The following is a 26,266-nucleotide window of genomic DNA, read 5'->3' as shown; positions in this document are numbered from 1 at the left end:
GGAGCTCGCTTGTTGCTTGTTACTGTGCTTTATTCCCTATCGTTTCTGCTGGACAGGTACACTTTATCTTGTCTGGAACAAACACTAGGTTTAAAGAGGAGTAATAAGGGCACAAACTATCATACCTATATCTTGCACCATATCAATAAAACATCATATTGGGCAATATGATATTGCTTTGCTCTAACGGAAACTCCAGATTTGTAACCAATATTCCGAAATAAGCTCCGGATCTTAGGCCTAAAGCCGGGGCCTTGCGTAAATGGCCTTCCCAGTAGAGTTGTCTCAGGTCCCGGCCTTAACTGTTCCCGCCCACCTTTCATTGTTTTGGCCCTGCCTGGCCGCCGTTGTCAAGGGAAGTGACGTCACAGAGTATGGCTGACCGTAGTCCTGGTAGAAAGAACTGATCGGGCACAGGGGCAGCCGGCATCCGACAGAATCCGGGGCTGTCTGAGGACTCCTCAGTGCAAGCAGTGGCTGAGCAAGAGCCCCGGAACCCGGACAAGCCATACATCGGGCCATTGAGAGTCCACCGCTACCGGGAGCCGAGTGAGCTACGGGGACATTGACTCCCGGGGTCTGACCGGGGGGAGACGGAGGAGGCGAGAGTTGAAACTCGGTAACAGGAGGCAGGCCATCCGGGAGAAGGCAATCAGCTGTTGCTGGGTCCAAAAGGCGGAACCGGGGACTAAAAAACGCATATTCAGGAAGGTGCCAGAAGAAGTAAAGCTGTATTTGCGGTGACAAGGAGTCTCTGGGCCGGGGGAGATCCAACAGGCCGGGGAGCCGCCCCAGGATCCCCGGGAGCCGAACAGAACGATAGAGTCATGGAGCTTCGGGTCGGGAACAGATGCCAACTGGGTCGGAAGATCGGCAGCTTCTCTTTCGGGGACATTTGTTTGGGTGAGGAAGTTAGGGCGAATGTGGAAATACAACAGTGGTGATATCGTATTGAGATTTTACAAATTGGCGGGGGGAGTTGGGATTTATAAGCTTGTGGGTTACGGGTGGTGGAAGAAGTGTGGGAAATATAGAGCTTAGGAGAGTCAATGACTAAAGCATAGAGCCCTTGTTTTAGGGGACTTTCAGTGGTTGGTGCCTGCCACGGGGAGCAGAACAGATTGTGCAAGCTGACGGGGGGTACGTTTCTATGTAAGCTTATGAGGAGTACATTACGTGTACTGAAGGGTGTGGTGGGAATTACAGATCCTGTGAGTTACTTTGAGGGTCACAAACCCTTGTATGTTGTGGTAGTGCAAATGTGAAGAGTACAGAGTTTGTACTCCAGGGAGCGTATTGTGGTGTGGTGAGCAGTGCATATTTTTGGGAAGTTAAGGGGGGTCAGTGACGAGTATAGAGGTTACAATGGATCGTGTTCTTTTAGCGAGAGTTTGAGATTATGGTGAGGCAGAGGAGATTCTTATAAGTTGGGGGGGAAGGGTTGAGGCACCACTCTTCGTTTTAAGGGCCTCGAGTTAAGGAAATGTCAGGTTTTAGTTAAAAAGGTAAACAGTTTCAATGATTGTGTCCCATCTGCACCCATAGAGCACCGAACCTTACACGAAAGGCCGAGTACAGTCGCTGCACGTCTTCACTTATGTAAACATCCCAGTAGGGGGAGGGAGTGGTAGGGTACGAATGTAGGGACACAAGCCTTAGCTTGCAGAAAGAGTTGTGGGCTTTTCTTTCAACATTTAGCATTTCTCCAATTTAAAAATGTAAATAGAACACCAGAATGGAGCGGCTATCTAGCATCGTCTTGAACGTATAGAGGTGTAAAACAACCACAAATAGCTGCCAATTTTTAAATTTGCGTAGTGTGACATTGCTGTGCCTGCAGAGAGCTGTGTCGCTCTGTGTGTGGCTCTGTGTGTGTGTGTGTGTGGCTCTGTGTGTGTGTGTGTGGCTCTGTGTGTGTGTGTGTGTGTGGCTCTGTGTGTGTTTGTGTGCAAATGCAATAGGTCTCGCATTTGCAAGGGATTAAGCTATTGGCATTGTAAATGACAATGCCATTTATTTATCTGTTTTCAAAACCAACACATAAATAAAAAGTTTGTCATTTACAATGCAATAGCTCTAACTTTTGCAAAGGCGAGACCGTTGTTTCTAAGGCGAGCGCTGTAGGCAATACAAAGTCCCCGGCTCAGCAGTACAAACGCAACTTTCGGTAGCCTGTGGAAATTTCCAATACTTTCAGACAGGTTGCTCAGAAGTCTGGATTTAAATAGTGTCATGAAGAACTTGTGCATTTGAGAAATTGGAGGAATGTTTTTTGTAGGTGTGTTTAAATATATAGCTATAAAATGATCTCTCCAAATGCAGTGTCTGAAAGAGTTGCAAATACGATCTACGCGTTCGATTGAATGTGCACGTGTTTTCGTCGTGGGTTAAACTGAGCATTGTTTTGGGCTGTTGTGGCCAAGGTTTTATGATTGTTTTTGTGTGAACTATTCTTCACTTTAGTCTGGCTGCTTACTTAAGAGGCTCCATGTATGTGTTAACTGCTCAATGATTGCTGTGATGTATGTGGTCCTGGGAGACCAGGCTCATACTCCAGAGCCACCTTTGGGGCATTTTCAGACACCTCTTTTCACCAACACATTCCTTTAGTTTTTTAGATATCGGGGCGGGGCTGGGCGAGCTCCTGTGGTTTGACAGATGATTTCCCCCTGCAGACACAAACATTTAACCACCTCTCTCGTCTTTCTTCCGGCCTTGCATTTTATAATGGCCTAGTATATTCAGCCGGGTGTTGTCTGTTTTAGTGTGCCTGCTCTTCACTGTCCTGTTTTCCAAACTGCTTTTGAAAAGGCAGAGTTCCCTAATCCATTGAACTGCTGCAATGCAAAATCTTTTTAACGATGTTCTGTGGCGTAAAGATTCACGAGAGCAGGGGTGTACTTTAGTCGCACTGGCCGAAGATTCTCGTAGTTCTGAAGTCTCTCAGCTACATGTGGGATTAAATCATTCAGTCCAGGGCTTTGCTTTGTATTATGGGACTTGCAGTCCCATTTATCATTTTAGTATTAAATCTTTTTATTGCAAGAATAATGGCTCTTACAGTAAGCAGAAAAATATCACAGTACATTGCCCATTTATCATTTTAACAGCAGAGCGACAAGTTCCTGAATACAACAAGCATTTGCAATGCAATAGGTCTCGCATTATTAAAGTTTGAGCTATTGGCATTGCTAAATAATGCAACACCAATACCTCAAACTTTAATATTGTGAGACCTATTGCATTGCAAATGCTTGTTAACTAAATGTAATGTCAAGAGTTTGCAGTTAGAGCCAATAAAGCCACTGTTCAGGTATACGATGAAATTTGTACTTGTAATGATATTGAGCCGTAACTAACTTGGGTCACAAATCTGGAGCATAGGTTTCTGCTGGTGAGATTAAGACTGACTATTGTTCATTTTTTAGTAGCCTATCCTATACAGGGCACCTACATTGCCAATTTGCACCTATCCCTTGAAATAGCTGCTCTGTACAACGCACGGTGCACTTTATGTTCTTCTGTAAATAGTATGCTTCATTGAGAAAACTGTATATTTTAACTTTTTTAAAACAAGCCAACATTAGATGTGGTAGAGCCACGTTAGCTTTCCTCCAGATATTGCCATCTGCAAGGATTTGCTTTTTAACTGCCACATATATTCAACGTACCATGAGGCAGGGAGCGACTATTTTATTGTGAAGAATTGTTTTTTTTCTTTTTAAAAAGCATGTCTTTTATATAGAACTTTAACTGTTTCACTGATTCTAAATGTTTTACTGATGTTATGATTCTTTTATGATCACATGTTGATTGAGTAAAGATTGTGACTTGAAATGTATATTTGATCAATTCAGACATTTCAATGTTTAATAATAGTGCTTGTTCCAAAATATTGTCAATAAAGCATTTAAAAAACACATGAACATTTCTTTGAGTGCTTTTTAAAAAAATTCCTATGCCACAAAATGTAGCCATAGAACCAAGGAGTCCCCGCATTACAGCTGAAGAGCATACCGCTCTAATTAAGACTCCTTTAGTAATTATGGTAACTGCTCCTGGGGTCATGGATTCAATGACCCAGGAGACTTGCAGCAATTTTTTTTTATTGTTGTTTGGGGAGCTGCTGTGCACCCTGCAACCCCCCATATTTAAAATAAAGCTTGATAATGCCCCAGCCCATTCCAACACCACCTCCAGCATTAGAAAATAGTAAATAAAAAGCCCTCGCAGGGCATAATGTGGCACTCCCCAGCTGGAAAAGTGAATGCGAAATTAGCTGCTCTGCTTATTTCACATTGACTGCTTTTTATTTTATTTTTATTATGAGGAGGTGGCACGTGGCCCCTCTTCCTGAACTACTGTGGGGCCTCGGGTAGCCCTTCTCTTGGGCTGATTTACTTTTTAATGGAGAGGGGAGCGTGCAGCCCCCCACCCCCCAGAGTCTTTTCAAGGCCCTGGGGACCCCATCCCCTGGAGACGATCTACCTTTTAATGGGGAGGGGGTGTGGCCCCCCTCCTGAAGAGCCCAGGGGACCCTTTCCCCTGGTTGATGCTTTTTTCTTTTTGGGAAGGGGAATGGAAGGCACCCTTCTGCGAACCTTAGAGGGGTCCTGGCCACCTCATCCCCCAGGACTGATGTTTTTTCTTTGGGGAGAGGGGCATGGAGCCCCCCCACCTACCCCCTGAGTAATGAAAGGTCCCTTGGGAATCACATACCCCCAGGGCTAATTTTTGTTTTTTACCGGGGAGAAGGTGTGGGGAGCCCCTCCCCAAGCCATCCAGTGACACCCCCCCCCCCCTTGAGCGCAAAGGCAGAAATGTCCCAGGGACCCCATCACCCGGGATACTTACTGCTGTCCCCTGCTCGCCCATGCGCAGGCAGGGAGAACTTCAACTCCACTGGGCAGAGAAAAGCTGCTCCTGCCGGGGGCTAGTGGGAACAAACACATGTAGCCTGTTGCTGCTACACCCGGAATGGGTGCAGGCAGGGGCCGTGGCAGCTCTGGGGCTAACCATAACAGCTCAATGGCTCTCATTGCTGTGGGTGTTCCGGGTGGTACTGCAATTCAAAATAAATTTGGGTCAGGGAGATTGGGTTCCCGGGACATGTTAAGGCTCAGGTAGGGGGACTGCACACCCACCTGCTCTTTAACAGTAAATCGGCCCTAGGGAATGGGGTCCCGAGGACCTCAAAATTGCACAAGGAGGCAGGGTGCACTGCCAGCTACCTTTTAATGTCATGCAGCCCTATTGATAGGGTCCCCGGGCCTCCAAATGGCTTGGGGAAAAGAGCTGCACGCCCCCTTCAATACAAAATATAAATAAATATTTTCAAAAAAGTACTTTCCCCTGTCCAGGCCCTCCTGGTGGGGATTTAGAGTGCTGTACAAAAATACTACAGTTTTTGGCCTGGAGGGGTGCTTTACCAGGCCTAAGGAAAAAACCCATCTAGGGGCACAGGGTAACCCTCACCTGCCTCTCTATGTTTTAAAAAAAACGTTTTTGAGGGAGGGGACTGAGTCCCCGAGTCTTACAATGGCTGTTGCTATTTCTTTGTTGATTTGACTGCAGTCAATTAGCTCTTGTCTTTAGACCTGTTGGATCCACTGATCCTCTGCGGCATGATATATACATACATTTTGAACCTTAATTTCTCACAAAGTACTGAATGTTATCACAAAAAACATGCTTTCTGGATCAAGATCTCGCTTTCTGCCAAATTTTGTTGCGATTCCGTTTAGCCATTTTTGCGGTATCGCTGTTCAATTTTCCTAAAACAAATTGCGCTGGGAAAACGCATTTTGGGACCCCACCCTTTTTCTCTGCCCCCAATGGATGGAATACCCTAAAACTTTCCAGGAGGGAGCTGAGGTGGATACAGCTTGTTTTTTAGAACGTTTTGTGAAGATTCGTCAAGAAGCGCCAAAGTAATAGGCAAACCAAAAGATCCATTCCCTATGGAAATGGGTCTTAACTATTGCTACCCAACTGGGACTGTCACTGGGTAATGATTGTATGTCTGATGATTGCTTTGTGAGACCACTTGTGTTCAATGTAGCAATCCTCTCTTGGGTATGATGACATAACAATTTTAAAGACTGGGACATTAGCAAAAGCTATGTCAGATGCCATAGGTCTGGTCTGTTTATTGTGATAAGTTACCAAATGGCAGTGGGCCTGGTTTCTTTATCATTAAAAGCATATGTTAAATGTGAAAGATCTTTAATGGTGGATTGTTATACACTGTGTTAAAGTCACAAGTCTCGTATTTTGTTACATAGCATCTCACAGATTTCGTTAGCAGGTAATGGTTATGGTGTTACTTTTTTTTATGAACCTTGGTGGTTGACAATTTGCACTGTGATAATTTTTGTTAGACCCTCCTAGGAGGACCTAAGATTTTTGTTTGCCATGCTCTTACAAAAAAATAAAATAATGCAAAATACATACACCCATATGTATGCATGCATTGAGGGGCTGCGAAACTGCCCTTTTCTACCTCAAGTTAGAGTTTCTTTAGCACCCTGCTATCATCCAATTGCCAGAAAGTGCTGCCCTGAGGTTGCCATAGAGGCACAAAAACTAGGAACACTATCTAACAAGAATTGGCATAGCCAGTAGGTCTCGACTTTGGGAACTTATAAGTGTTTAGCCATGAAACAGTTGATGTTGTTGCACCAAGGATATTGTGCTGCATAACTAAATACTTATAAGGTCCCAAAAGCGAGACCTATTGGCTATGCCAATGCTTGTTTACTGTTAGTGCCCATTTTGTAACCATTAAGGTTTTCATAGAACGTTTTTGGATAGACTGGAGGGTGGGGGATGCAGGTCGTTCGCAAATTAAAAATAACATTGGCTGAAAGCAAAAGTATTGTTTCACATAGCACACATTACCATACTAGTCCCTGGCACTGAAGGAAATACTTTGCATGTGAAAGTAAGAGAGCAAGCAGAAGAGTGACATGAAATAAAAGCGAACAACGTCTTCAAATAAAGAGCAGATGGGGGACCATGAAATAGCGCTTAGTAATGATACGAAGCAGCATCTGGAATGGCTTAGCGAGAAAGTACGTACACTGAAACTGAGCATATAAAAGACACTGAGCATAGGACTGAATGAAAGCGCACCAAAGTGATGAGGAGATCACTGTGGAAACACGTGAAAGAGCAGGAAGGGGACATTTGCACCTGAGAAAATGGAGACTGGGAGAGCCGGAAAATTATGATGATTTAGAGCAAAGGGGCACCAGGTTTGGAGGAAGAAAACACAACTTAATAATATTTCTGAATGGACCATTTTTGTACCATGGTGGATACAATGTTCCATTGTTTTAATCTCCCCATGGGATGATCTCCCCCTTCACATAAACCCCGTAGGGGGAGACCAAACCAATGGGGGAGATCATCTAGAAGGGAGGGGGCATTTACAGCACAGTTTGTATGCTTTAAAGAAAAAAAAGGTACGTTTAAAAGACCGGTAGCGGGAGTTCACAGCTCCAATGGGTGGCTGTCATTTGCTATCAGTAGTCGTTGTTGCCTGCTGCTCTCAGTAGACCAGTCTTTGCTTTGAGGGGTCTAAATACAAACCCCCACTGAAAGAAAAACAAGCAGAGGTGACAAGAAGGGTGGGGGTAGGTCAAGCAGAGGAGCCTGATTAAAGCTGACGAGAAGGGAGGGGGAGAAGGGAGGGGGGAGTGCGAGCAGAGGAGCCATTAAAACAAGGCTTAATGAGATAAGAAAGGCAGATGGTGGCTGCTCGCGTTCACGCGCACATCCACGCAAGCCTTAGGCCAGGAAAAGCTTGTGGATAGCACTTAGAAAAGCCCCTTACTAAAAGTCGAGCAAGCAACGCATGCGCTCCTCTAGGCTCGACCTAAAAAGGAGTGTGCTTGACTGATCGACAACTTCACCAACCTCGGACTCAGGCAGCTCATGACTACACCCACCCACGCTGCAGGCCACATGCTTGACCCCATCTCATCCGCAAGCTCCCACATCTCCTTCAACTACACCACCAAACTCCACTGGACCGACCATCGCTGCATCCACTTCACCTTCAGGAAGCCCACCACACACCACCGCACCCAACAGATGCCTCGCAGATGCTGGAGCAAAGTCACCGAAGACCAGCTAACCACCACCCTCGCCGAGAACCCACCCACGGACCCCGACACTGCCGCCCACAACCTCAGACAGTGGATTAACGACTGCGCCAACACCCTCGCCCCGCTCAAGAAACCCTCCAACAGCCAAACCAACAAGAAAGCCACCTAGTACACCAAAAAGACCTCCTGGCCTCCAAACGAACATGCCGAAAAATGGAGAAGAACTGGCTCCGTGAACGAACACCAGACAGCTATACAGCCCACAAGAACGCCACCCGCAGACATCATCACCTCATCAGACCTGCCAAAAGGGCCTCATTCAAAGACTGCCTAGATAACAACGCACACAACAGCAAAGAGCTCTTCAACATCGTGTAGGAACTCTCCAAACCCGGCTTCAACACCAACGACATCCCACCTTCACAAGACCTGTGGGACTCGCTGGCCACCTTCTTCCACCGCAAGAACGCTGACATCCACAACAGCTTCAACGTCACGACTGCCCAGACAACTACTGAGACCTCTGCCCTAACGACCACCTCCCGCACCAACCACCTGCTCTCCTGGACCAACATCAACGGTGAAAACACCAGCAAGATCATGAACACAACCCACTAAGCCAGCACAGCCCCCGCACTCCATCTCCGGAAAGTCATCAACATCTCCTTCGAGACAGCAACCTTCCCGGAGAGCTGGAAGCATGCCGAGATCAATGCCTTACTCATAAAACCCATGGCGGACCCCAAGGACCCCAAGAACTTCCGGCCCATCTCCCGTTCCCGGCGAAGGTCATCGAGAAAGCCATCAACAAACAACCGACCCGCTACCTCGAGGAAAACAGCATACTGGACCCATCCCAGTCCGGATTCCGCAGCAACCACAGCACTGAAAAGGCCCTCATCACCGCCACCGACAACATCAGAACCCTGCTAGCCAGCAGAGAAAAAGCGGCCCTCATCCTCCTGGACCTGTCAGCCGCCTTTGACACGGTCTGCCACCACACCCTACGAGCACGACTACTCGACGTCGGGATCCAAGAGAAGGCCCTGGACTGGACCACATCCTTCCTCTCCGGCAGAATACAAAGCGTCCGCCTCCCCCCTTCCGCTCCAATGCCACTGACATCATCTGCGGCGTACCCCATGGCTCATCCCTCAGCCCAACGCTGTTCAACATCTACATAGCACCTCTTGCCCACGTCGCCCGACAAAACACGACCTCAACATCATCTCCTACGCCGATGACACCCAGCTGATCCTCTCCCTCACCAAAGACCCCCACACCGCTAAAACCAACCTCCACGAAGGAATGAAGGCTGTCGCCGAATGGATGAGGGACATCCTCTGATCCACCACTTCGGCCTGGGATGACTCCTGGTGGCCGACCACTCTGGGAACAGCCCCAACACCCGCCAACCACGCACGCAACCTAGGGGTCATCCTAGACTCCACCCTCTCCACGATTAAGCAGGTCAACGCCGTCTCCTCCTCCTGCTTCAAAACCCTCCGCATGCTCCGCAGGATCTACAAGTGGATCCCCACCGAAACGAGAAGAACGGTCACTCAGACCCTCGTCATCAGCAAGTTGGACTACTGAAACGCCCTCTATGCAGGAACTTCAAACAAACTTCTGAGACGGCTGCAAAGCATCCAAAACGCCTCTGCACATCTGATCCTCGACATCCCCCGCTGCATCAACATCACACCCCACCTGAGAGACCTGCACTGGCTCCCCGTCAACAAGAGGATAACCTTCAAGGTCCTCACCCACGCACACAAAGCACTCCACAACCCCGGACCAGCATACCTCAACAGACGACTCAGCTTCTACACCCCCTCCCGCCAGCTCCGCTCCACTGGCCTCACCCTCGCCTCAGCCTCCTGTATCCAAAAAACGACCTCCGGTGGCAGATCCTTCTCCCACCTCGCCACCAAGACTTGGAACACCCTCCCCACCCACCTACGGCAGACCCAAGACCTGCTGACCTTCAGAAGACTCCTCGAGACCTGGCTCTTTGAGCAGTAGCAGCACCCCCCACCCCCAGCGCCTTGAGACACTAGCGGGTAAGCAGCGAGTTTTACAAATGTTATGATTGATTGATTGTGCTTCAGTACCAGGGTTGGTTGAACAGTCCTTTAGTCTTCCATTTTATCCTTGTTTGAGTTCCCTTTTATTTATTTCTCATTTAATCCGTAGTACACTGCTTCTACAGGGGAAACAACCTTTACAACGCAACTTTTACAACGCACTACCATTACAACAAAACTTTTACAACGCAACATCCATTACATCGCATGCCATTACAACGCAACCATTACAACGCATGACACTACAACGCATACCACTACACCGCATGTCATTACACCGCATACCATTACAACGCATAGTACCCTTACACTGTCCAACACTTACCCTACTGTTGCACCCCCTGGAGTTAGAATAGTAATTTTTACCTCTACACTATCCAATACTTACCATACATGCAATGTAATGTTATGCGTTGTAATGGTATGCGTTGTAAAGGTAGTATGCGTTGTAATGGAATGCGTTGTAAAGGTAGTTTTTAAAAATTCGTTGCAATGGCATGCGTTGTAATGGATGCTGCTTTGTAAAAAATGCGTTGTAAAGGTATGCATTGTAAAAGTATGCGTTGTAACGTCATACATCCATCTACAGCCTCTAAGCTAGTGGCCATCTTGGAATGGAATGCTCCATAGCGTACTATTGTTTTGACCATTCAAATATGGCCAACATATTGCAGCCATGTTGAAACTTTTAAACAAAGATACACTATGTACAATACTGTTGCAAGACAACCGCCCACTGCTATGTTTTATTTGATTTGTTATTGCAAGCAAAAGCCTGTCGAGTTTAGGCAGCATCATATTTCCTTTATACCTTTATTCTTTTAATGTATGTTTCATGTTTGCCTAGTTAATGCATGTGTTTTATTGTGGATTGGAAACTTAATAAATGAAAGAATGAGTCAATGGGGAAACGATTAGACGTACAAGTGCAAGGTTGAGTGACATTGGGCAAGGATGATGTCTTATTGCATGACTAAACACACCAGTGAGTTCAGAGATACTTTCAGTTATAATCCAGACCTAGTGACATTGACAATGCTTGATATTATTTTATTTTAAAACCTTTTCTTTCTATGCCCTTTGAGGAAAGTGCTATAATCTTCAGGTCAAATGCTTCTAGAAGACCTAAACGGTTTGAAAGCACCTCTATGAGGAGCACTGAGTGGGGACATTTACCTCAAACACACTGGAAGCGGACGTTTTTGCCCTAATATACAATGAGCACAAGTGCGTAACCCTAATACAATGAGCTAGTGTCACCTTCAGGCACAGGGTGCTCCGATGTCACCCTAAGTCACATGAAACTCAAGTGCCTCAACCTCACCTGAGCCTAAGTCTAGGAGCTTTGTTGACTGGCCCACCTTTACACATGAAGTCCCTGTCTCACCTTATGTGTGTGTGTCAGCTGAATTCATAATGCCCTGACCCCAGCATTTCTTTTATAAATATTTAGATGCTAGACAAGCCCTTGTTAAGAGATGAAGGTGTCAGGACTTCGGTACTTCACATCTCTTTCTTAAACCAAACTAGTGGGAATGGACTCTAGATCTGCAGACATTTTTTAGGAGAACTTTTTCCTGTCCCAGTTGAGCATTACTTTTGGAAACAGGTTAGGATTAACTCTTAGAAGGCATGCGGAGGCATCCTGGGGGCTGCCTTAAAGTCTCCTTTATTGCGAAAGGTAGCTTTAAGCCACAAATTCATATTCAGCCGTGGAGGAATTACCACAAAGGCGTCCATTCACTGAGGCACTGGCATCCACTGACCTAGTCTGCATGGGGCCTTAAGAAACTGCTGTAGGAAGCTGGTTCTGTATATATTATACCAGAGTAAGGTATAGTGTGCACAGAGTCCAGTGGAACCCCAAAGGTAGGCAGAGGTAAAAGTAGAGAATACCTTACTCTCTATTTGTGGTAGTGTGGGCGAGCAGTTAGGCTTTATCAGAGGGTAGAAATGATGTCACACACTCCAAGACTGAACTAGACCAATGTTGTTTGTATTAAAATATTATTTAGTTATATTTTATGTTCTAGAACCAAGCGAGGCCTGGTACAGATAAAGTAAAATGATACTTTGCAAGAATAATGCATGTAAATACAGTTTGAATGCAGTTGAAGGCAATTGGATTGGTTACAGGTAAGTAATTTGATTTTAATTGAGTTTAAATTACTTTTCAGTTACTTTACAGATTACTTTTCAAGTTACTTTTCATGCTACTTTTTAAGTTACTTTTTCTACTCAGTGTGATATGCCTAGATATCACACTGGGACATTTCCGAGAGAACATGTAAGTAGATTAGGTTTGTATTTTTTTTGCAGTTTCTTAGAGTTTCATACAAACCAACTCAACACTTAGAACAATTTTCACGAGAAAGCAGTCAATGCAATCCTATGGGAGGAAATGAAGTTATTGGTTTCAAGGTAAATACTTAGGTTTGGGAGTTGGCTTTCTGGGGTTAGAAACCAAGGTACCCCCAGAGTCAAGGATGCACTCTCAAAGCACCCTCAGCAGAACTAGGGTGGCCGGGTGCAGAGTGCTGAAGGCCAGTGTTATCCACAGGGGGATAGGGCCTCCGGTTGGTGTCTGATCACGAGCAGGCCATAGGGTTGTGGGAGCAAAACTCCTAGACTTAGGCTCAGGGCAAAGGGGGATCCGAGTTAGCACACAAGGTGCACCCACAACTGCACAGGGGCGGCCGGGTGCAAGGTGCTGTTTTGGCGTTGGGTGCCCTGTTGTGTTCAATGGGAGTTGCCGGTTTTGGATTTGGGCTGCAGTCTGGGTCCAGGAAGACTTCCGGGAGGAGCCAACAGCTAGGTAGGTAAGTTGGAGTGCTCGGGACACAGGTGCACCCCAGATCCTCTTCTCCAGGGTACAGGGTGTCTTTTGAGATGGGATTTCACCTTACTGGGCCATTTGCAGTTGGGGGGGGGACTCTGTGCAGAGGCTGCAGGTGACATTGGGGAGTCCTGGAGGGGTCAACCCACGATGGAATTGGATGCTGGAGTGATAGGGGACCTCGCTGGGACTCGGGCCGTAGGCGTCAGATGCAGTGGTGGTTCCAGGCATCAGGTTTCTTTGTCCTCGGCAGGCTCAGCGTCTTGTGGTGGCAGCTGGTGTTTACCAGTCACGGAACCCACCAGAGGCTCGTCATTTTTTAGGAAGCATCTATAAGGTGCCCTCTGAGTGCATTGTATAATAAACCCCACACTGGCATCAGTGTGGGTTAATTATGCTGAAAAGTTTGATACCAGACTTCCCATTATGGTGCTGTGGAGTTCGTAATGATAAACTCCCAGACCATGTACTCTTTATGGCTTTACTGCACTTACAATGTCTAAGAATTGCCTTAGACACTGTAGGGGTACGGAGCTCATGCACCTGTACCTTCACCAGTGGCATAGTGCACCCAACTAGAGAGGTGGCTGACCTACCATAGGCAGTGGGATGTAGGCATGTCACACAGGGATGTGTGCCATCTGACTCTTCACTTTTCTCTACACCAAAACACAGAGCCTGCAATAGTAGTGTGTGTGTGTGTGTGTGTGTCTGTGTTAAGGTATGGGACCTCTAAGGGTGGCACAATATGTGCTGCAGCCCTTAGAGGCCTTCCCTGGTCACAGTGCCCTTGGTACCCACGGTACCTTTTGCAAGGGACATGCATGTGGTCAGAGAGGTGTCAATTGTGCATACAGAGGTCCAGTTTTAGGAAAGAACACAGGCCCTGGGTACCTGATTGACAGGGACCCAGGGCACATCAAGTCAAAGTGCATCAGAAATCTGACAAAAAGGGGGGTGGTTACTGCAACAGAAACCCAGCTTCCTACAGCTTCTCTGTCTCTTAACACAGCCAGTGGGTGTGAAAAGATCACACGAAGATCCCCAATAACCTAGACAAAGTTAGAGAGCTTGCATCACATTGGTGGCTCAGCAGGACGCCATTTCTTAAGGAACTGGTGATCCTGTACGGGAAAGAGGAGGATTCTGTCACTCCGGCAGGGGAACTACAGCTACAACAAAGGGTCTCAATGGCCAACCTCCCCAACTCACAGAGACGGAGAGGTGGGAGCTGACTACGGGTTGGCCCCACTGTCCGAAGTGAACAATGGCTGCCTCACACAAAGCCAGCAACCGCCCTGTAGCACCAACACTTGGAGTCTGGTTAGGGTGGCCTCCTACTTCCACAACAAGATCGCAGACATACACAACAGCTTCAGCACACAGCCAACGCACCCCACGACCGCACCTGCACCCCCCACCACCACCCTCCGCGCCTGGACCCCGATCAACACCGAAGAAACCCGTCGCACGATGAACTCCATCCACTCCGGGTCTCTAACCGACCCCTGCCCTCACCACGTCTTCAACAAGGCCGACGCTGTCATCGCACCACACCTGCGGGACATCATAAACACCTCCTTCGACACCGCTACCTTCCCGGAGAGCTGGAAGCACGCTGAACTCAGCGCTCTACTGAAGAAACCATCAGCGGGCCCCACCGAACTCAAAAACTACCGCCCCATCTCGCTCCTCCCGTTTCCGGCCAAAGTCATCGAGAAGACCGTCAACAAGCAGCTGGCCGCCTTCCTCGAGACGAACGGATCCCTCGACCTCTCACAGTCTGGCTTCCGGGCCAACCACAGCACCGAGACCGCCCTCATCGCAGCCACCGATGACATCCGAGCCCTGCTCGACAACGGGGAAACTGCGGCCCTCATCCTCCTGGACCTCTCCGCGGCATTCGACACTGTCTGCCACCGCACCCTAGTGCTGCGCCTCAGCAACGTCGGAATCCAAGAGAAGGCACTAGAATGGATCATCTCCTTCCTCGCCGGAAGAACCCAGAGAGTCCGCCTCCCCCCGTTCAGATCAGAAGCCACCAAAGTCATCTGCGGCGTTCCTCAAGGCTCCTCGATCAGCCCCACCCTCTTCAATGTCTACATGAGCCCCATTGCGGCCATCGCACGCCAACACAACCTCAACATCATCTCTTACGCCGACGACACCCAGCTGATCCTCTCCCTCACCAACTACCCCGCCACCGCCAGAGCCAACCTACACGAAGGGATGACAGACGTAGCCGAGTGGATGATGAACAGCCGCCTGAAACTGAACTCAGACAAGACGGAAGTCCTGATCCTGGGCTCGTCGCTCTCCGCCTGGGACGACTCCTGGTGGCCCCCCGCCCTGGGCAGCGCACCCAAACCAACAGACCACGCATGCAACCTGGACTTCATCCTGGACTCCTCCCTCTCCATGACCAGACAAGTCAACGCCGTCTCCTCGTCGTGCTTCAACATCCTGCGCATGCTACGTAAGATCTTCCGGTGGATCCCCACCGAGACCAGGAAGACGGTCACCCAGGCCCTCATCACCAGCCGACTGGACTACGGCAACTCCCTCTACGCCGGAACCACTGCCAAACTCCAGAAGAGACTCCAGCGGATCCAGAACGCCTCAGCAAGACTCATCCTCGACATCCCCAGACACAGCCACATCTCTGGACACCTGGGAGACCTGCACTGGCTCCCGGTCAACAAGAGAATCACGTTCCGACTCCTCACCCACGCTCACAAAGCCCTACACAACCAAGGCCCAAGATACCTCAACAACCGCCTCAACTTCTACACCCCCACACGCCAGCTTCGATCGACCAACCACGCCCTCGCCGCCGCCCACGCATCCGAAGAACCACCACAGGAGGAAGGTCCTTCTCCTACCTGGCCGCCAAGACATGGAACTCCCTCCCGACCCACCTCCGCCTGACTCAAGACCACCTCGCCTTCAGGAAGCAGCTCAAGACCTGGCTGTTCGAGCAGTAATGGACCCCCCCCTCCCCAAGCGCCTTGAGACCCCTCCGGATGAGTAGCGCGCTATATAAATGCATTGATTGATTGATTGACCAGGTGCCCGGATTTGCCTGGACGGTCCCAGTTTTTTACCAGATGTACGGGCAGATTTCAGGAAATGTAGCTCCTGTCCCGGCTTTTAGAGAGGGTCAGCTGAAAACGGCGGGAGGTGTTTATGTTGTACAAAGCAGGGATGGTGAGCAAATGTTTCTAGAAAGCAAGTTAATTAACAGGGAAGTTTCTGGGTTTACAAAATGGCATTTTATGAATTGTCTAACTACCTGTTCTGTAATTCAGTGCTGAGAAGCGTTGTCATTCTGAGCGTTCGCTTGAAGTAAAACAGTGTGTTTCAAGATAAAAGTGACATGTGCATGTTACAAAAGAGTACCAAAAACAGGTAGAAGGATAATACTGCAATAAATGACAGACTCTCTAACCACAAGAACACTATGGGAAGACACTTCCATTGTCAAGGAGAATAGAACTTGCTATAATAAAAGGCCTTTTTTCAGATAATGGAGAGGGCATGAATTGTATTTGGAAGTGTCTTTAAAGGAGGAGAACTTTGAGGTCAGTTTGAAGGCCTGGGATGAGGAAGCTTCCTGGGTAGAATGGTAAAGGGACGAGTTAGGATGTGATACTAAATCACACACACCAAAGTGCAATGGTCATTATCAGACTGAGCTATACTTAACAAAGAAGGGAGGTAGAGTATAAAGTAGGATTCCTACTCCACGGGCACTAATAATTAAACAAGAAGAATCCTACTACCTGTGTAAAAGGGAAAAGGAGGGGGGAACATTCAGTGTTGTGTAAAATACCCCTCACACACCAACAGGCCCCTTGGTGTCATGCTTCATCATCCGGGTCTGAACACTGAATGTTCCCCCCTCCTTTTCCCTTTTACACAGGTAGTAGGATTCTTCTTGTTTAATCATTATCAGACTGAGCATCTGAATAATTAACTTAGTTTCAAGACACGACACTACACTACTACCTCTGTCGGTACGCAAGTGTGTGCCACACCCAACTCCTTCTGAGAATGTAATATGGGCAAGATAGTTCTCGTAACTGACAAACAGGCTTGGCCTTGGTAACGTGGGGGGCATTGAAGGCCCCTGCCTCATTGCAGAGAATATATATTGGTATATGAGGGGGGGGAGGGCTTCTAATGGATGTTTTATGTCTCATATGCAGGATCACCGCTGGAGAACCGTCCGACTCACATGGGGGGCCACCTGAACTATCAACAGGTATAAGGGTCATGCACACTGGGGGGGGGCAGTGAGCTAGGGTCTGGTGCACCCAGGTTCTCCCCAGGAGTCACTACTGTACCTGTTTGTGGGGCGCGCGGGTTACGCCCCATGGAAGTAATACATTGGTAGTCAACTGGTGAATCTGAGCAGAGAAGGTAGTTCCTGTGCAATAATGGGTTGTTTTCTCTCCTAAAACAACTGATGAGTCTGGGCAATTTGTTGATTTACTAGGAAATGAATTGGGGTGTTCGCTCGGTTAGCAATGGCAGAGTGTGGGCAAATCTTGCATCCCCTGTGACAGTATTGTAATGCGTTTTCTTTTAAACAAATGGTGTGTCTGGGCATATCATGCATCCCATGTGCAATAATGGAATGAGTTATTTTGTACATCAACTGGACCGCAAGTAATGGGCTCTGATCCTGGCGATCGAGTTAGCAATAGGCTTACCGGTCAGTGCTGGTTAGGGGCTGTTTTCATGGATTTGTTCTCTCTTTCAGAAACGCACGGGTTTCATTTTATAATGGTCAAACCACGCCTAGCAGTCCGGCCTGCCAGGGCTTGGAGCAGGACAATCAGATCAAGTACACAGGCACCACTCTGACAAGGAGACGTGGGAACGGAAGCAGGAATTGCTAGGGCGTGCTCCGGGCCAGGAGCCTGAAGGCTGTTCCTGGTTAAGTGCTCTTGGGGGGCAAGGTGGCAACTTGGTTCAGACTTCTTGTAGGGGAGAAGTAGAAGCAGTGTTAAGTGTAGCGGTTGTGCAAGTCCCATGACCCTTACACTTCAGCCCAGTGGTGCTCAATTACCTTATTCAACTACTGGCCTCAACTCATAGATGACAGGAGGGATAACCACACGGGTAGATTGGCAGAAGACTGGTATGATAATCATTAGGGGGGTGCCCAGGGGTCTTTTCCAGTAGTTATCTGAAGGTCAGGACTTGTGACACACAATGGGGTTTGCACACAGCAGGGGAGAGGGCATGTCCAGGTGGTCAGGGGCAACGGTATTGTCAAGCCTGGACTTCCGTAAGAGCGACTTTCTGGCCCACGCTGAGACATTCACATAAGTTGCATCACAGCATCACCAGTTTCTTACACTCAGGCCCACTGGCAAGATGGCGATGCGGGATCAATTGCACAGAATTTTGGGCCTGAATTAGCCACACATACCTCCTCCAGTCTGACCCCACTAGGACCTTCTAGTCTGGCTCCGCTTTTGGTCTGGCTGATACAATAAGACTCTACTTGTCTAATTTCTCTGGACACAGGTTGGTGCGTTTATGGCCATGTAGGCGATTGTTTTGACTCATTTTACTTGAAGGGTCAGGATGTGGGCAGGCAATATTTAACAGGAAAAGAAAAACATTTTTCAACAACTTGGGTTGACACGCAGTGGAGGGCCCTTGGCTAAGTCCACTGGAAAGCTTTCACCTAGACAGTATTTTATTTGTTATTCAGGTGCTAAAGTAAGGTTTCCTGTTGCAGTTTTCACATGCCAGGAAGTACGAGTGATGAAGTAACAGTTCTCCTAGTTGCACAACATGTATATACAGTTGCATACAGTGCTTGTTAAAAGCTTCATAGGGTCCAATAAGTGCCAGGCAAAGGAGGAAGAATAGAACATGAGATAAACACGAAGAGATACTCTACACAGTGTTAGTAGGGACGTTGCCTATGTAAAACTCAAACTGGCCTTATACTCATGTCAGAGTAGCTAGCAGCCAGGCAGTGGGCTGTCCAACTAATGGAATAGGTTAAGTGTTGCAAGCATGCACCAAGGGATGGACCCTCGAGATAATCCTAGACAGACAAAAAGTCCCGTCCTATAGCCAGGCTTTGGCAGAAGCGGCCAGCTATTTTATAGGTTTGGGTGCAATATGCTGAGGAGAGCATGGGGACAGAGCTTAATTTGGCAAATATGATTGAAGAAGGATTGTTGGGCGTTCCCACTGCTCAAAAACGGGCAAGTATTCGTTCGTGGGTTTGCCATCCTGATCTACGGCAAATATGCGAGGACACTCGTGCTTAGGGCACATACCCCATGGCAAGATAGTCACCAAAGGGGGGGATTGGCCTCTGACAGGCCTACCAGGACAGGGTTAGCCAATCACAATAGGTGTAGCCTGTAGAGGGGATTATGTTAGAAACACAGACTGGGGTGTCCTGGGCCATAACCCCTCGCCTGAGCTGCGGAGTGCAGCAGGCTGTAGGTGTCTTTGAGGGACGGGCTAGGACATTATAGGGCTGAAGTGAGTGACACAGCATTTACAGGGACACAGATGGATCCCCGCGAAGCCACCAAAAAGGACTATAGCTAAACATGTGACGCACAATCTTGTAGTTCGACACCAACCCTGGTGTAAGTATCAAGGGTCGAAGGTGAATAACAGGGTCCGGGCATCTGTGGTCGGCACTTCACAAAATGGTACAGGGTCTAATGATGGACACCATACCCTTATTCCCTCAAGCCTGTTGTGACACCTTTGCTATGTGCAACAGGGATAATTTAGAATAACAAGGGAATTGTCTGGTCAATGTGGCAAAGTACGAACCAGATTAGAAGACCACAATGGCCACTCGGTGCAACTTAGCATCCAAGGGGACAGGTAAACGTCAGTGGTCGGAAATCACCCCAGGCTCATGTGGCAGGGAGCCTGGCAGAGGAGGCGATGGAGCCAGCGCGCAGGAAGTTCTGCGCTATGCGTAATTGCTCTGGGCAGAGGAGACTGGGCCTCATTAGGCTTGGGTGCTACACGTCAAATTCACAGGGTGTTTTGAGAGCGAGGGGTACATCTGCCCATTATAAGCATGGACTGGTTCTTGCTGTATAGGGGAGAGGCCCTAGAAATAGCAGGATGTAAGTAAGAATGCCGGCCTTGGTGGGGGGCCCTGGCTGTGACTGTCGTCACACCCAGGGCTCTGACGGAGTTACAGGGCGATCCAGAGGCGTAAAGGTACTCAGGGGTACCCTCTTCAGGAGCACAAAGGGTGCTGAGGCATAATATCCCAAGGCAGTCTGTGCGGTGGACCCTGGGGTGCGACGGCGCCCCGCTATCCTACGGGCGGTTGGAAACCTGTACAACCGGGGGTCGCTTGAACGCTCCGTCCCTCGTAGGGAGGGGGCGTGAGCAAGAGGGTGGAACAATAGTTCACCGGAAGTGGGAGTGGCTATCCCTCACCACAACCGCTTAGGTGGTAGGCCGCGAGGGGCGGCTTGCCTTTGGATCGCCTGTAAGATAACCCACCATGTTGGCACAAGTGTATGCTAATAAACCTGCAGCAATTTTCTCTCCAACAAAAAGTTGTCTTGTCTGCTTATTTATGCTTCATGTATGTTGCTGCAAGAGGGCTGGTGAGTGAGCCCGATATTGGCACTATGGTGGGGGAGGGGGGGCTAAGAAAAAATTTCGGGGGGGGGCTGAAACTTTAAGCAGTAGGTAGTAGGTAGGTAGAGTGGCGCTGCAGGGGCTCTTAAAAGAGGTGAAACATCAACAAAGCCTCTTTGACATGCACATGGTCTTTTAAAGACCTGTGAAGTGCTCGGGTGCGGCTGCGTGTGCCCGGGAGTTGTCTGAGCCCGGGCTGCCACACACGAGGGGGGTGAGGGGGGGGGCTGAAGCCCTTTGATTCCAACGGGTGTTGCGCGCCTGATTGGATGTAAAAGGGGTTAGTAAAATGTGCTTGCAGCTCAGCTCATGAGCGAAGGTAACTGAAATAGGAAATGAAAGTTTCACATTCTCGACAAATCAAAGCCGGGCGCTCCAGCAATGTCCCGAGTTTAAATGAACGAGAGAGAGAGATGAGAGAGATGAGAGAGAGAAGAGAGAGAGAGAGAGAGCCTGTGCCCTGCGGTGCTTACCTGGCTCATAGTTCACGCACGTCCTGATGAGTTCATCATAGTACATGGAGGGGTCCATGCAGGTCCGCGCCATCGACACTCCAAGGGAGTCTCTTCTCTGTCGGTCTGGTGGGCAGCCTTCTGTCACCCCAGCTGCCTCTCGCCGTCAGTCTGTCTCTGGTGCAGAAACAGTCAGTCTCTTTTTAATGGAGGGGATGAGGGATGTGCCCACCCTCGTGTGTCAAGAGCTGTCAAACTGACAGTGTTCTCGGTATGTCTCTCCACTGTATCTAGTCACTCTCTGAAATATGTCTGCCTCCCTCAATTGGGACTGTCTCTGATGAGGTCAATCGTCCTTTGAGGTGTAGGCCCTTCTCTCCACGTAACAGTTCGTCCCGAATGGAGTCTGTCTGGGTGAGTTGTGATTGCAGTGCTGTCTGTCTGAGGCGTCAGACTCACTGAAAAGCTGTTTATCTCGTGTTCAGTCTTGCTCGTCGGTGTATATATGGTAGTCAGCCTGTCTCTCGTGCAGAGGGCTGTCAGTCTCACTGATGCCGAGTTTTATCCTACGGCCTCTCTTATGTATAAAATTGTCAGGATCTCTGTTCGATGGTGAATGTCTCTCTGATACAGAGTGCTGTCAGTCTGTCTCTCTGATACAGAGTGCGGTAACTCTGTTTGCTGTGGCCGGTCTGCTGAATGCAGAGTGCTGTAAGCCTCCCTCTGATGCAGATTGTTGTCAGTCTGTCTTCCTGATGCAGATTGCTCTTAGTCCGTCTCTGATGCAGATTGCTCTTAGTCCGTCTCTGATGCAGATTGCTGTCAATCCGTCTCTCCGATGCAGTCTGCCTGTCTGATACAGTGTGCTGTCAGTCTGTCTCGCTGAAGCAGAATACTGTCAGTCTGTCTCTCTGATGCAGCTTGCTCTCAGTCTGTCTGTCTGATACAGTGTGCTGTCAGTCTGTCTCTCTGAAGCAGATTGCTCTTAGTCCGTCTCTGATGCAGAGTGCTGCCAGTCCGTCTCTCCGATGTAGATTGCTGTCAGTCTTTCTCTCCAATGCAGTCTGTCTGTCTGATACAGTGTGCTGTCAGTCTGTCTCGCTGAAGCAGAATACTGTCAGTCTGTCTCTCTGATGCAGAGTGCTGTCAGTCTGTCTCTCTGATGCAGAGTGCAGCCTGTCTGTCTCTCTGGTGCAGACTGTCAGTCTGTCTCTCTGATGCAGAGTGCTGCCAGTCTGTCTTCCTGATGCAGACTGTTGTCAGTCTGTCTCTCTGGTGCAGAGTGCAGTTAGTCTGTCTCTCTGATGCAGAGTGCTGCAAGTCTGTCTTCCTGATGCAGACTGCTTTTAGCCTGTCTCTCTGCTGCAGACTGCTGTCAGTCTGTCTCTCTGATGCAGACTGCTGTCATGCTCTCTCGGTTAAGCTGCCGGCCACTCTCTCTGGTGCAGAGTGCTTTCGGTCTGCCTGATGCTCCCGCTGTCTCGCCCTCTCATACTGAGTGAGTGGTCTTTGCTCTCAGTACCGAGGCTGAGAGGAAGGAAATGTACCCGTGACGTCACTGCCCTCCCACTGCACCCCAGGGAATGAACCGAGCAGGCCCAGCCCGTAGGAGGGGGAGAGGGGGCTCAAAGGCAGGGTGGAGATGCATTGGTAGAGCGTGGGCGTGTTGCAAGGGGAGAGGGGAGCTAAGATTGGGGTTCAGGCCCTCAGGGGTGCTTTCATCCATGTACTGCATAGGTAGGTGGTGCTGCGAATCACAACTAAGGTGCACTGGCCGAGCTGCACGCGGGTCTCAGCGTTAGAAACAGCTGCACGCGGCGCAGATCGCAAAATGGGTTCACTGCATGAGCTGTGTGCTCACTGTGGTGCTCTCAAAAATGGAGTATTTACCGACAGATCAGGTCTGAGGTGCACTGGCTGAGCTAGAAGGTTCCTCTGGGCAAAACGGAGGGAGGAGACTCCGCCGAGAGAAGTGAAACTCTGAACTCGACGGCACACTTACAGGAAAGAGTGCGGGACGCGTCACTGCGTAGCAGCCCGCGCCCACGGCGGAGAAACCCACCTCAACGCATTACGTGAAGTGAACTTTCATTTTGTAACAGACAGTCGCCGTCTACCTCTGTGCCACAGCATCGCACGCGCAGTCACACCAGACAGCTCTGACCAGAAGCCACAGAGTGTGGACGTGCATTAACTTTGTTGAGGATCACACACTTCGAGCCGGGAAGGGCGGGTTCCCGCACTTGCACGAATGTTTATTCTACAGCAGTGGTTCCCAAACTTTTGACTCCTGAGGACCCCCATTGAGTAACCACTGGAAGCCGGGGACCCCCAAGCAATTTGTATGAGTTAAATTTCAAATATTAAAACCGTAATTTTAAAAAAAAACACACGTGTTCACACAAAACAAATACTCAAAGTACTAAGGATTTTGGGGCCAGATGTACAACCATTTCATTTAGCGCCTCGCAATTGGGGACACAATGCAAGTCGCTAAATGAAATGTACAACAGTGTGTTAACACTGTTTGGGATTCCCAATGGGGTCGCAAATTGCAGGGCTCATTAATATTAATGAGCCTCTCGCAATTTGCGAGCCCATTGGAAATGCCCGCCCTCCCAGGGATGGTGGCCTGCTGGGCTCAGCAGGACACCATGTCTGGGACTGCTTTTAAATAAAGCAGTTTTTTAAAAAATGCAGCCCATTTACCATGCATTTAAAGAAAAAAAGAAAATGAAACGATTTAGTTTCATTTTTTAAGGGCAGGACCTCTGCCTGCCCTTAAAAATAATTTTGCATGCATTTGCAAAGGTGAAGGGGTCCCCTGGGGACCCCTTCCTATTTGCAAATGCATTACCATCTACTTGAAGTAGGTGGTAACTGCAAGTGTTTTGCGACCGAAAAACATTTGTGCATGGTTTTGAGACTGGCTATTTGGAAGGGAATGCCCTTTCCAAATAGCAAGTTGCAAAACCTATTTAGCGAGTCACAAACAAATTGCGACTCGCGAAATAGGCTATGTACATGGCCCAATAGGTTTTTGCATGCGCAAATGGGTTCACGAACCCATTCGCGCATATAAAAACGTACATCTGGCCCTTAGTATTTTATATTACAGGAACAGCCCCTTTGCCACATGGATTTCATTTGTTTTATAGCATACCATTGTAGGATGTCAGAGCACTTTACATCACACACATATCGAGACATTGAATCATACATGTAAATCAGTGTGTATATAAAATGTTACATAAGGTAAAGGGGACTACAAAGATTACATGTCATTCATACTGTTAGGCATTTTTAAAGAGTGCTTGGTCTGGAAAAGCACAAACTCAGAATTCAGAGCATAACACATTGCTAAGAACATTAAAAATGTATTTCCGCCCACATAAATCTGTTTAGCAGCATCAGGATAATGACTAACTGGGAAAAAACATTAGTTACTAACTGGTACCATGCAGTTTGCAAGCAGCTCTTTGATGATAGTTTATAGGCCCCTCTGCTAGATTACGATTGCCACTTATGAAGTGCACAGTAACAAAATAATCTCTGTGACAAAAGCAGTAACCACGAACCTATGCACATAAAATACTGCTTTTCTAAAATGCATGTTACACGTTCTTTGCAGTAGGCACATTAACCCTCTGTGCTACATTAGTTAAGTCAAAGCTGCCACCGAACAAAATTCGCCTCCCTCTCCAGCAGGTACATTAATCACTGGAATTATCTTGACACTTTTATTGTTGCTGGAAAGCTTCTAATTACACAAGAAACTTTTCTGTGCTTTTAAAACTGCTGCCTACGGACCCCCTGGGAATGTGTCACGGACCCCTGGGGGTCCGCGGACCACAGTTTGGGAAACACTGTTCTACAGCATTGCCTGGAGCAGTGCACACCATCTTTGTTTCATTTATGCTTATAAGGAACTGTGGTGCTACCAAGATGTATGTAGTAGGATTTACAGAGAGCTGAACACCTTGTGTGTCTTTCTCTGCTATACAAAGGGCTGGAAACCTTGTGTTTCTTCCTCAGCTATACAAAGGTCTGGATACCTTGTGTGTCTTTCTCTGCTATACAAAGGGCTGGAAACCTTGTGTGTCTTTCCCTCTTATACAAAGGGCTGGAAACCTTGTGTGTCTTCCTCTGCTATACAAAGGGCTGGACACCTTGTGTGTCTTTCTCTGCTATACAAAGGGCTGGACACCTTGTGTGTCTTTCTCTGCTATACAAAGGGCTAGAAACAATGTGTGTCTTTCTCTGCTACACAAAGAACTGGACACCTTGTGTGTCTTCCTTTGCTATGCAAAGGGCTGGACACCTTGTGTATCTTTCTCTGCTATACAAAGGGCTAGATACCTTGTGTGTCTTTCCCTCTTATACAAAGGGATAGAAACCTTGTGTGTCTTTCCCTCTTATACAAAGGGCTAGAAACCTTGTGTGTCTTTCCCTCTTATACAAAGGGATAGAAACCTTGTGTTTCTTCCTCAGCTATACAAAGGTCTGGAAACCTTGTGTGTCTTTCCCTCTTATACAAAGGGCTGGAAACCGTGTGTGTCTTTCTCTGCTATACAAAGGGCTGGACACCTTGTGTGTCTTTCTCTGCTATACAAAGGGCTGGACACCTTGTGTGTCTTTCTCTGCTATACAAAGGGCTAGAAACATTGTGTGTCTTTCTCTGCTACACAAAGAACTGGACACCTTGTGTGTCTTCCTTTGCTATGCAAAGGGCTGGACACCTTGTGTATCTTTCTCTGCTATACAAAGGGCTAGATACCTTGTGTGTCTTTCCCTCTTATACAAAGGGATAGAAACCTTGTGTGTCTTTCCCTCTTATACAAAGGGCTAGAAACCTTGTGTGTCTTTCCCTCTTATACAAAGGGATAGAAACCTTGTGTGTCTTTCCCTCTTATACAAAGGGCTAGAGACCTTGTGTGTCTTTCCCTCTTATACAAAGGGCTAGAAACCTTGTGTGTCTTTCCCTCTTATACAAAGGGCTAGAAACCTTGTGTGTCTTTCCCTCTTATACAAAGGGATAGAAACCTTGTGTTTCTTCCTCAGCTACACAAAGGTCTGGAAACCTTGTGTGTCTTTCCCTCTTATACAAAGGGCTGGAAACCTTGT

General features: G+C 48.1%; 1 protein-coding gene across 1 annotated transcript in view; it reads right to left on the bottom strand.

Moving 5' to 3' along the window:
- The window catches only part of TNFRSF13C (TNF receptor superfamily member 13C), a 54,744-nt gene extending 32,102 nt beyond the window's left edge, over positions 1-22,642 (bottom strand). The window contains exon 1 of the mRNA XM_078640574.1: positions 21,164-22,642. Coding sequence (XP_078496700.1) covers positions 21,164-21,236 — 73 coding nt within the window. The 5' untranslated portion in view covers positions 21,237-22,642. The remainder of the gene's footprint in view (positions 1-21,163) is intronic.
- Positions 22,643-26,266: the final 3,624 nt, after the last annotated feature.

Source organism: Lissotriton helveticus, chromosome 1_1 (genome assembly GCF_964261635.1).
Source record: "Lissotriton helveticus chromosome 1_1, aLisHel1.1, whole genome shotgun sequence".
Classification (NCBI taxonomy): domain Eukaryota; kingdom Metazoa; phylum Chordata; class Amphibia; order Caudata; family Salamandridae; genus Lissotriton; species Lissotriton helveticus.
Note: the sequence above shows the minus strand (reverse complement) of the source record. Positions and strands in the feature narration are given on the sequence as shown.